This window comes from Photinus pyralis, unplaced genomic scaffold (genome assembly GCF_008802855.1).
Source record: "Photinus pyralis isolate 1611_PpyrPB1 unplaced genomic scaffold, Ppyr1.3 Ppyr1.4_LG9, whole genome shotgun sequence".
Classification (NCBI taxonomy): Eukaryota; Metazoa; Arthropoda; class Insecta; order Coleoptera; family Lampyridae; genus Photinus; species Photinus pyralis.
The window spans coordinates 7275737-7287666 of NW_022170878.1; the positions used below are offsets into that span (position 1 = coordinate 7275737).

Below are 11930 nucleotides of genomic sequence, written 5' to 3' on the forward strand. Positions count from 1 at the left end.
TTTGACCATATTCTGTAGTAGCGGGAATGCCAAACTAACATGGCTGCCTATTTGAATATTCTCGCTTAAGTTTCCCGCGTGAATCTGTCACTCGGGGGCCACTCCGAGTACATTAAGATCGTGATCGTCATGTAGGACACCTACGTTGTGTAATAAACTGGGTTCTCAGCAGGCACTGAGATCGTTTTATGGGTAAGGAAGACCAAAAGCAATAGCTGATTAAGATTATATTGCAGCTAATACCAACACCAATACGGTGCCCCTGCAGAGGGTCTTAAGTGGTTCTATACTACTCCGGCATTTACCTTACGAATTAGCAAAACTGCAGGATTCGGAGTAGTCCTATAATGAACAAAGCCTACAGCTAACATCTAATGTACCTACAGCACTTTTGAGCCCTCTCATCGAAACCGGGGTAAATACTACATACACGCCATGAGTAACCAAAATGGAATCGAGCCATTCCCTAGGTATTACAACACATACATCAGACAAAACTAAGAGATATTAAATATACCTCGCCGGGCGGGAGGATTACCCAGGCCCAGTGGGTTGCCTGTAGACGTGGGCTAAAGAGTTGTTGGGTTTCGGAACGAGTGAAAATGTTAGTTAGGTTCACCAAGGGCCGTATAAACTTGAATAACTCGATCCCCTTTAAACAAGCACACTTCACTCGCTTACTCACAGCCCCAAATACGCAAATATAATGAAATGCAAGGTAATAATCGAGAGTGACTAAAAAGCACTATACACAAATATGTACATATGCAAGTATGTACAGCATAGATACAGCCCTACCGACAATGAAACATGATTGCCAATACCAACAAAGGTTACACATTAAGAGGTACAAGTGATTGAATCCAGTAAGTACATAAGTTATACACATTTATAGATTAATTGAATAAAGCAGATACCTCATCTGATATAAAAAGCAAAAGCACCGCAATGATTAAGGTATAACAAAATATTTCAAGACAAGCTGTACTTTACACTTCAGCCGGTTACAAAAAAACACCATGAACACACATGTTAAATCGTATTTATTGACTAGCCCAAGCGACTCTGTAACTTGATCTCTTAACACCCCTAAAAACCACCCGAAAATCGCCCTGCATTTCTAGAAAAAAACTGGACTGCAGGTGTTTGAAATGGTAAACACATGTGGTCTTCCGAGAAATTCCATCCGTCTCATCTTCGCTCTCTTTCCCTTTTCTGTAATCCTACCAGATTTCGGTTGGCAGCTTGTGTAACTAACATGATGTATAGGGTGCTTCGTATCGACAATCATATTCACAGGACGTTGCTAAGGTTGGGGCATCTCAATGTGCGTTTTTTTGTTAGGTGTGTCAATTTTTTAGGAATTCCAGTGGAGTCTATGATTCGACATTATACTTTTACTTGACAACCATCATAACATGCATTCATGCCATTACAAAAACTAATTAATTTGTTGGCTGGTTTTCTTCCTGGTCAGTTCCTTTTTTCCCTGCCTATTTTTATGTTTGTTATCTTAGATACTTAATAACCAAGAGGAGGGGGTAGCGAGTTTAAAATTAAAAAAGTGGGTCTAAGTCTAGGTTAGAAGGCCTCTGAAAAGAGAAATGGTCAATCTCTCATTTTCTGCTTATAAAAAAATATTAACGCTTTTAATAGGAAACATAATTACAATAACAAAAATTTAATTACAGTATAACTTAATGGTACCGTCCGCGCCGGCACTAAATACCCACGGCTGCAACGGATGAAAACGCACGTCAAAAACTCCAAAATCATTACAGCCCTTATGCTCCGCGAACCTCTTCAACGGAACAATTAGCGGATTCTGCATCAAATCACTGCAACAAACGCAATTTAAACCGAGAGTCTCTACGCGAACGGTACTTACTTGTAAACCATCCCATGCGATACAATTACACTTTTATCATCGGAACAAGAAGCGAACAAGGGATAACGTTTATGATAACTAACCGCCCTGACAGCTGTGCCGTGCAGTCTTAGCGTTTGATACGGTTTCGTGCTTAAATCCAAATCGAACCATAGCACCTTCCGATCGTAAGTCGCCACCAACAAGTTATCGCCCCCAGGATGTATATCCATGGTGGCGATCCACTGCGAGCTGCTCATCAACTTTTTAACTAGCGCCTGCCCAATCAGATCGTAGATCCGAATGTGCCTCTGAGTGGCGACGAACAAGTACGGTTTCGACGGATGAAAAATAACCGACTGCACCAGACCTTTCGGTTTCGTGAACGGCAGCTGAGATTTGCGTTTCGAGACTTGCCCGATCAAGACGGACCGATTCTGGCCGTCGGGCATTATAACCGCGAAATAGTCGCCCTTTCCGTGCCACGTGACCTGAGTCACCTCCTTGAAATGCGTGAGAACGGCCCGAAAGCCTCTGCCGTACTCCGCTTCGGAGGGCGCCGCCCACTGGACGGTCGTGCGGACGCGCTCGTTTATAATTGTGTCGGATTTGGGCGACTCTTTCAGTACAGTGTCGGTTTTGGCGCTAATTAGAAAATCACCCACGTCCGGGTTGAGTAAGATGACCTTGTTGCCGGAGGCGACCAAAATGAGGGAGAGGGCTTGATTCGGACACCAACGGACACAGCGGACCACCGACTCTGTGTTTATCGTTTTTAGGCAACGGCCCGTATTTATCTCCCAGATTTTCACGGTACCGTCATCGGAGCCGCTCACTAAATACTGTCCGGTTTTATCCGTGTCGATAGTGCGAACCATGTCGGTGTGTCCCTCGTAGGTGATGGCCAGGTACGTGGGGAAAGGCTGTAGATTCTTGGGACTGGGTAACTTCGGAACTAGAGCTTCAGGTCCGATCGTCAGCTTCAACTTGATACCGCGAGGGCACATGTACAAATCGAGACAGCGTAGGAATCGCTCCTTCACGTATCGCGCGTACGCGGGCACCTCGCGAAGAGATCCGTGCTTTGCGGGAACGAAATGCAGCTTGCGCTTCCACGGCGTCTCCTCCTGCTTATGCCACCTCTGTAACTCGCGCTCGTCGAACAGATACTCGCTCGGCGGATTGTAGGACTCGGCGTGACCCGGCAGGAAACGTTTCGGAGCGGGAATGTGATCGTGGATACGTCGCATTTTCTCCGCCTCGCTGTCCGTCTGCCACAACATGTAGAACTGATCCTTCTTTTTCGCCTTCAATCGCTTATACTGGGCGTTCGTCTTTATCCAGCCCATCTTGAGCGCGTGCACCATACGCGACACGCGCTTCGCCTCGATTTTGCTGGGCAAAAATGAACGCTTGTGCTCGGGAAACTTTCTTAGCGGCGTCTTCATAACTTCGCTTGTAAACCACTCAACCCAAGGCTAAATGGAAAGTAACATACTGTATATATTAAAATTTAGTTAGGTAGAGAACGTTTAGTGTGATCGTTGCGCATATGTACAGAGAGACGAGAGCTGTAGAAAGAGTGCGAGATTAAAAACCAAATCATAAAAATTTAAAAAAAAAACATTTTTAAAAAATGATGAAAATTCAAAAAAAATATTTTGAAATTTTGTATTTTGCTAAGCATTAAGGTAAACAAAACCGTGAGACCTAACCTCATTTTTTAAAGGAACACGCTTTATACTTTAATTAGCATATAACATTCTCTTTCACTATCAAAATTAAAAAAAAAATCAATATCAACACCCTGTATATTTTAATCTAAAAAGATAGAATGTTAAATTCTCTTTTCAACAATATAACACAAACCAAATTCAAAAAAATCGACATTGATTCCAAATGAACTTAAAAAAATTAATATAAAAATTCAAAAATGTTACTTTGAAATTTTGCATTTTTTAATCATTCAGGTAAAAAAACTACCAAACCTAACCTCATTTTTTAAAAGACCACTTTATATTATAATCTACAAAATTGCATATTACATTCTCTTTTGAAAAATATAACACTATCAAAATTTAAAAAAATCAATATCAACACCCTGTATATTTTAATCTAGAAAGATAGAATGTTAAATTCTCTTTTCAACAAAATAACACAAACAAAATTAAAAAAAGTCGACATTGATTCCAAATGGATTTAAAAAAAATTAATATAAAAATTCATAAGTTTTATTTTGAAATGTATATTTTAATCATTCAGGTAAAAAAACTATCAAACCTAAACTTATTTTTTAAAAGAACACTTTATATTTTAATCTAAAAAATAGCATATTACATTCTCTTTTGAAAAATATCACTATCAAAATTTTAAAAATCGTTATCAACACCCTGTATATTTTAATCTAAAAAGATAGAAAGTTAAATCCTCTTTTCAACAATATAACACAAACAAAATTCAAAAAAGTCGACATTGATTCCAAATGGATTAAAATAAAAATAATATAAAAATTTAAAAATTTTATTTTGAAATTTTGTTTTTTTTAATCATTCAGGTAAAAAAAACTATCAAACCTAACCTCATTTTTTAAAAGAACACTATATTTTAATCTAAAAAATAGCATATTACATTCTCTTTTGAAAAATATAACACTATCAAAATTTAAAAAATCAATATCAACACCCTGTATATTTTAATCTAAAAAGATAGAATGTTAAATTCTCTTTTCAACAATATAACACGAATAAAATTCAAAAAAGTAGACATTGATTCCAAATGGATTAAAAAAAAATTAATATAAAATTCAAAAATTTTATTTTGAAATTTTGTATTTTGTTAAGCATTGAGGTAAAAAAACTATCAAACCTAACCTCATTTTTTAAAAGAACACTCTTTATATTTTAATCTAAAAAATAGCATATTATACATTCTCTTTTGAAAAATATAACACTACCAAAATTTAAAAAATCAATATCAACACCCTGTATATTTTAATGTAAAAAGATAGAATGTTAAATTCTCTTTTCAACACAAACAAAATTAAAAAAAGTCGACATTAATTAAAAATGGATAAAAAAAAATTAATATAAAAATTCAAAAATGTTATTTTGAAATTTTGTATTTTTTAACCATTCAGGTAAAAAAACTATCAAACATAACCTCATTTTTTAAAAGAACACTATATTTTAAACTAAAAAATAGCATATTCTCTTTTGAAAAATATGACACTATCAAAATTTAAAAAAATCAATTTCAACACCCTGTATATTTTAATGTAAAAAGATAGAATGTTAAATTTACTTTTCAACAATATAACACTAACAAAATTCAAAAAAGTCGGCATTGATTTCAAATAGATTTAAAAAAAATTAATATAAAAATTCAAAAATTTTATTTTGAAATTTTGTATTTTTTAATCATACAGGTAAAAAACTATCAAACCTAACCTCATTTTTAAAAGAACACCCTTTATATTTTAATCTAAAAAGATAAAATGTTAAATTCTCTTTTCAACAACATAACACTAACAAAATTCGAAAAAGTCGACATTGATTGAAAATGATTTTAAAAGAATTATAAAAATTCAAAAACATTTCTGAAATTCTTTTGTATTTTTCAGGGTAAAAAACTATCAAACCTAACCTCATTTTACAAATAGGACATCCTGTATATTTTAATCTAAAAAGATAGCGTATTTAATTCTCTTTTGAAAAATATAACAATAACAAAATTTTAAAAAATTAAATAAGTATTGATTCAAAAAGATTAAAAAAAAGGATTTTAAAAGAATTATAAAAATTCAAAAACATTTTTGAAATTCTTTTGTATCTAACCTCATTTTACAAATTGAACATCCTGTATATTTTGACCTAAAAAGATTGCGTATTAAATTCTCTTTTGAAAAATATAACAATAACAAAATTTAAAAAAAAATGAATAAGTATTGATTCAAAAAGATTAAAAAAAAGATTTTAAAAGAATTATAAAAATTCAAAAACATTTCTGAAATACTTTTGTATCTTTCAGGGTAAAAAACTATCAAACCTAACCTCATTTTAGAAATAGAACATCCTGTATATTTTAATCTGAAAAGATAGCGTATTAAATTCTCTTTTGAAAAATATAATAACAAAATTTTAGTAAAATGAATACGTATTGATTCAAAAAGATAAAAAAAAAGATTTTAAAAGAATTATAGAAATTCAAAAACATTTCTGAAATTCTTTTATATCTTTCAGGGTAAAAAAATCAGACCTAACCTCATTTTACAAATAGAACATCATGTATATTTTAATCTAAAAAGATTTGAAAAATATAACACTAACAACATTAAAAAAGTCATTATTGATTCAAAAGCGTTAGAAAAAATTATAAAATTCAAATTTTTCTTTTATAATTATGTGCCTAGTTTTTTTCATTCAGGTAAAAAAAAACTATCAGACCTATCCTCATTTTTTAAAAGAACGCCCTTTATATTTTAATCTAAAAAATAGCATATATCATTCTCTTTTGAAAAATATAACAATAACATAATTTTAAAAAATGAATAAGTATTGATTCAAAAAGATTAAAAAAAAGAAAGAATTATAATAATTCAAAAACATTTCTGAAATTCTGTTGGATCTTTCAGGGTAAAAAACTATCATACCTAACCTCATTTTACAAATAGAACGTCCCGTATATTTTAATCTAAAAAGGTAGCGTATTAAATTCCCTTTTGAAAAATATAACACTAACAACATTCACAAAAGTCAATATTGATTCAAAAGCTTTAGAGAAAATTACAAAAATTCACAATTTTTTTTAAAATTTTGTACCTAGTTTTTTTCATTCAGGTAAAAAAAACTATCAGACCTAACCTCATTTTTTTTAAATCAAACACCCGGTATATATTAATGTAGGTAAAAGATAGCATAATTCTCCTTTGAAAAATAAACACTAACAAAATTCAGAAATATTCAATATTGATTGAAAAAGATTCAAAATCGATTTTTTTAAATGGTGAAAACATTTTTTAAATTTTGTATTTTTTTAACATTCAGGTAAAAAAACTATCAACTATTAAATGGAATACCCTGTACATTTTAATCTAAAGTTGGGCGCAATAGGAGCACATGACGCCTAATATTACCTTTTTTAATAGCACTAACAAGGTGTCGAAAATGGGACACCCTGTTCATTTGACATTAACAGTCTGATTTCAGTAGTCACTATAAAAATGAGAAAGTTTAACTTTGGAGTTTTTTTGGGACAGACAAGTGCCGAGAAAGTAAAAACTGACAAGATAAAATTAAACACGTTTTAATCTTTTACTTGTCTCACTTGTATATTTATAAGCGAGTTGTGGTGGCGTGGTGCATTGAGGCGAGTCGCTACTGATTTTCGTTTGGGATGTGATTTATTATCATTTAGGATGTTTGCACTTAATCACCTCAACTCTGAAAATATATCTAAATATGATTGTGGAGGACGAATTTAGTTTTTGATGAGACTTTGACTTACAATCTCCAAAGGACCTACACGCCAAATTTCAGCTTTCTATGCCCAGTAGTTACGACTGTGTGTCAGTCAGTGACGGAAGAATTTTATATACAGGGTATTCTTTGACTTATTCTACCATCAAAAGTTCATATATAAACATAGATCCGCAAACGTTTCGTTACCGATCTACAGGGTGTCAGAATTTCAAGATTTTTTAAGTTTTGTCTATACTCCTGCAGTTTTTGAGATATGTATTCTCAAATCTCAAATTTGAAATTTACGCTGAAGGACTTAGATCATTGGTCACTAGATTGGTCATGTCAATGGTAGTGAGAATCTATAGGGTGTTGTTTTTTCGGGGGTCATTGTTCTGTATTCTACCCCTGAATTTTTTTTGGCGCACCACTTGTAGATTGATTATTAAAATAATTACATTGACAATATGAACCAAATAATGATCTGGCTCTCGATCTGACCAAAAAGGGCAGTGCAAATAATTACAAATAAAAAAAAATCAATCACACATCTCAAAAATCTGACATTTTGCTCAATCGTTTTTAAGTATGATGTTCATTCAATTACACGAATTATAAAACATTTGTGCAGAAATTGAAAACTTACGGCGTATTCGGTAAAGTTCTCATCGGGCACACGCTGGGCGTTAATACGTTTGATCAGTTTCACATCCTCATCGGTCAACACGACCTCCTTGCCGGTCTGCGGATCTTTAACCGTCCTCCAAAATTCGGGATCTTCGATGCGCTGCAAGAACGCGTCAAGCTGATCGCGTTGCGCCGGCTTCTCTATTTTCTCGCCGTCCCAATCGTAACCAATGTGCTTGTACTCGTCGTACCACTTCATCGGGACGTTGCCGATGGTGTTGCGTATGTCTTCCTCGTCGGACGTATCGTGCTCGGCGTATTCGTCGACTTTCTGAAGGACAGGCGGCGAGCCATTGGAGAGGACTTTTGGGGTTTCGTCCCCCTCTTCGCTTTGCTCGGAGACATTGTTATCGCTTTCAGACTCGCTATCCACTTCGTCGCTACCGGAGAGGTCGGCCTCACTGTCGGTAAGGTCGCTGCTTTCATCTTCGTCGCTACCGGAGAGGTCGGCCTCACTGTCGGTAAGATCGCTGCTTTCACCTTCATTGTCAAAAAAATCGGAGTCAGAGTGGGACTCCTCAAGGGCCGTTTTTGATGACTGTGGTAGGTTGTGATCAGCCTGCAAGTGAGTCTTAAAAGAGTATTTACTATTAAATTGTAAGGGAATACCTCTACTAATCTTCGTTTTAATTTTTGTGACATACTCGATTTATAGTATTAAGGTGTAGAACTATTTTATCTTCTTATATTTTAAAAGGCAGATACATTACGATTAGAAAGACGAGAACGACACATGGGAATTCTAGGTTATGATGTACAAGTGACATCTACCGTATCTTTAGATACAAACACATATATACAGGATGTGGAAACATTTACACCTGCCATATATTTAAGTTCCATAAGTTAGCAACGAACTTTGCACTAATCGATGCGTACATGTGGGAACAGGGAACGGGAATGCGGGACATACTTATACAACGGGAAATGCAGATGCATGCGGTGGATCGCACGCATATGCCGCTATACGAATAATTCCCGCATCCGTTCCGCTCGCGTTCCCGCATGCCCGCGTCGGTATGAGTGGACTTTAAATATACTTCGATATCGATCAATAAATATTAAACGAGCTTTTCCATAGAGAAAGCAACAGAACAGAAAAACTAGTGTGGACACAATCCATTTCGGTGGCCATTTGTTGCCGTGTGTGAAGTTACGTAGTAGAAGGCTGGTGGTTAATTACAGGCCAATACAGGCACTTGAACTCATCTCCAAGGCGCCATAGCACTTCGTAGCTGTCGGGTGATATTTCAGGATTTGATTAGCTTATTCAGAAAATAATATTGAAAGGTTCCACTCTGCATATACAACTTGCGACGATACATACATTTTTGAGAGTTGGCAACCATGCAATTTCTAGGTGGGAAAAAGCTGCCTGCGCCAACTAAAAATCACGAACGGGGGTTACATTAGGGATCTTGTCTTGAATGGCGGTCGTGAACGCGTCGCTCCATAAATGTTTGTTGTTAGTTTGTGTTATTTAATGCAGGTAGTAATCTTTGCATTTCTTTATATCGTATTTGTGTTGTTTTGTGTGCCACATTTTATATTTTTTGTGTGTTTCAATCTTTGTTTTTGAAATTTACTTGGTTTAACCTTTAACCGCAATGCAGAATCACATATGTGGTACCGTTATGCTATTGTTTGTACTTGTTTACGTTTTTGGTGTAATGCTTGCTTAATTTATGTTTATTGATGTTGATTACTTGGTTTTGTCCCTGAAGTAACATTCATATACGTTTTGGTCATTTTATATATTTTAATCAGGGGTTGGGACCGAAACCGAAAAGAACCGGTACCGGAACCGGAAAAAAATTGCATCTATAAGAGCTCTACATGGAACCGAAACCGATATTTAAGAAGTTATGATAACCGGAACCGATACCGGTACCGTTACTATTAGTGCTAAAGAACCGGTATTTTTATAGGGGAATTCTAGAGTTAGCATATCTTACTTTCTGGAAAGCACACGTCATATCCGCTCTAATTCCTTATCGCCGGTGAGTGATCCTTTATCCACTTAAAGGCCAAAAATAAAATGTTGCCTTATGAACTACGTTAAAAGTAGAATTTGCAACTTGCAAGAAATTTCAAAAGCCAAAACTCCAAATTCTCTCTAATTCAGAGCTGCTCACTAATTTCTACAAACATAGAATATTTTAAAGTGAGCGAAATTGAATCAAAAACAGTAAGAGGGTTGAAGAATGTATGAGGAAAGCAATAGTCGAAACTACTGCTGCGAAAAAAAGGAAAGTAGAAAAAGGCAGGCAGTTGACAGAGGTGAAACGAATGCGTAAGCTAAAATTAAGTTTCAATTAAGCCAAATAAATATATTTATGCAAAAGAATGAAGTACACACTTTAACTTTGTGTATTATTTATTTTCTATAATTAATAATAATTTGTATTTTTTAATAATAATTTTATTTATTTATGTTAGAACTCTTAAAAACCGAAAAAAACTGGAACTGGAACCGGAACCGAAAATTACTCAAGCCACAGAACCGGAACCGGAACCCTTAAAAATAATTCTACCTAAAAAGTGCGGAACCGGAACCTATATCTCATATGGGTTCCAACCCCCGATTTTAATATGTGGAAATTACCGATTCGTTTGATGTATGTACTGACTTGTTTGTTACTAACAATTTTCTCCGTGAATGAAACAGTCACGAGGGTGGTAAAAACTGTAACCAATTGAAGTACGACACCTAATTCGGTGATTGTCTTCTTCAACAATTACACATTACACAATTTGATATTAATTTGACGGCTGGTTTTTTAATTGGTAAGTTCTTTTTTTTTTCAGCTTATTCTATTTTTATTCGGTGAACTACCATTTTCAAAGTTTATTATTGTAATGTACTTTATTTCGACTTAAATTTCCGAGTTTTTACACTCGTAATAATTGCGATCATTATTAAACAAACTTTTCACAATTTCAGTGTTTTATTTTACGTTCCTTCCCTACTGTGCTTCAGGTCAAAGCGTTGTTTACAACTAACGTAAAGGCGGCCTGCCTTAAGCCGGATTTATAGTTCCGTAACCGTAAGAACGGAACCGTAAAATCTTACGTTAACGAAAATAATCCGATTTATAGTTACCGTAGTGGTAAGAGATGAGCTTGCGCATTATTGCAAAACGAATTCTGCCATTGTATGTCATCTGTCAGTAAGAGTAACGTGCATTTCAAATTAATAATAACCAACAAAGTGTCAATAATTATCGTAAATAAACGAAACGAACGTCAGGATAAACTCAACTGTTTGAATTATCCGAGTACTGCCGACGACAAACGCGTTAGCACGATTTACCGCAAGAAATAAGATTTGTGCATTTCCTACGTACCGTAACCGTTCTAACGCAACGTTAAAGCGAATTATAAATGTTCACGCGCAACAAGTAGGGTTTAATTCCAAACGTTACGGTACGGCGTTGCGGGTACGGAACTATAAATTCGGCTTTAGATGTTTGTTCAGGTACCACTTTTCAAATTTGAGCGGCATCTAGTTTAGTTTTGGAGGGAATAGTCATTCGGGTGGCCATTTTTAAACGTTGCCGTGTTGACTTTATTTCCATGTTCTTGTAGTGTGAAGTTGGGCGTTAAGTACATTACAACAGTTTTTCTAATGAACTCAACCTCGATCGAAAGTCAAAGCCAAAGCGTTAAACGCAACGAACGAGCAACGCATGTGCTTCATTGGAGTCGCGTTATAATCTAGATGCGAATAATTTTCGCATGCGTGTCCGGCTGTTTAGTTACAGCTGATTTTTTGATGCGGGCGCGATATGACCGTTACGAGCACAGGTGCACTATGGGAGGAGTACGCTGGTAGCTACGACTTACGTTATCCGTCCTCTTCATGCACGAAAAGAAGACACAAGCCAACAACTTCAACATAAACAAGTTTGAAATAATTG

The 11930-nt window shown here is 35.1% G+C and overlaps 1 protein-coding gene across 2 annotated transcripts; it reads right to left on the reverse strand.

Annotated features, from left to right (window-relative positions):
• Nucleotides 1–1619: 1619 nt before the first annotated feature.
• On the reverse strand, nt 1620–8765 carry LOC116180771 (ribosome biogenesis protein BOP1 homolog). 2 transcript variants are annotated; one of them, XM_031500898.1, is made up of 5 exons: nt 8620–8765; nt 8462–8569; nt 7970–8407; nt 1889–3345; nt 1620–1838 (listed from the first exon to the last, which is right to left on the reverse strand). In XM_031500898.1, exons 1-5 carry the CDS (start codon nt 8650–8652, stop codon nt 1682–1684), a joined length of 2193 nt encoding a protein of 730 aa, XP_031356758.1. In that variant the 5' UTR covers nt 8653–8765; the 3' UTR covers nt 1620–1681. The 2 variants fall into 2 exon arrangements, with proteins under 2 accessions (XP_031356758.1, XP_031356757.1); XM_031500897.1 differs by having other exon boundaries at nt 7970–8569.
• Nucleotides 8766–11930: the final 3165 nt, after the last annotated feature.

Excerpts from the sequence above, each read along its gene's own strand:
- LOC116180771 (XM_031500897.1), bottom strand. The coding sequence starts at position 8,652 with ATGTCACAAAAATTAAAACGAAGATTAGTAGAG. Across the intron at positions 8,570-8,619 it reads TAAAACGAAGATTAGTAGAG|GCTGATCACAACCTACCACA; the intron begins GTATTCCCTTAC and ends ACTCACTTGCAG. Across the intron at positions 1,839-1,888 it reads TCGCATGGGATGGTTTACAA|TGATTTGATGCAGAATCCGC; the intron begins GTAAGTACCGTT and ends CGTTTGTTGCAG.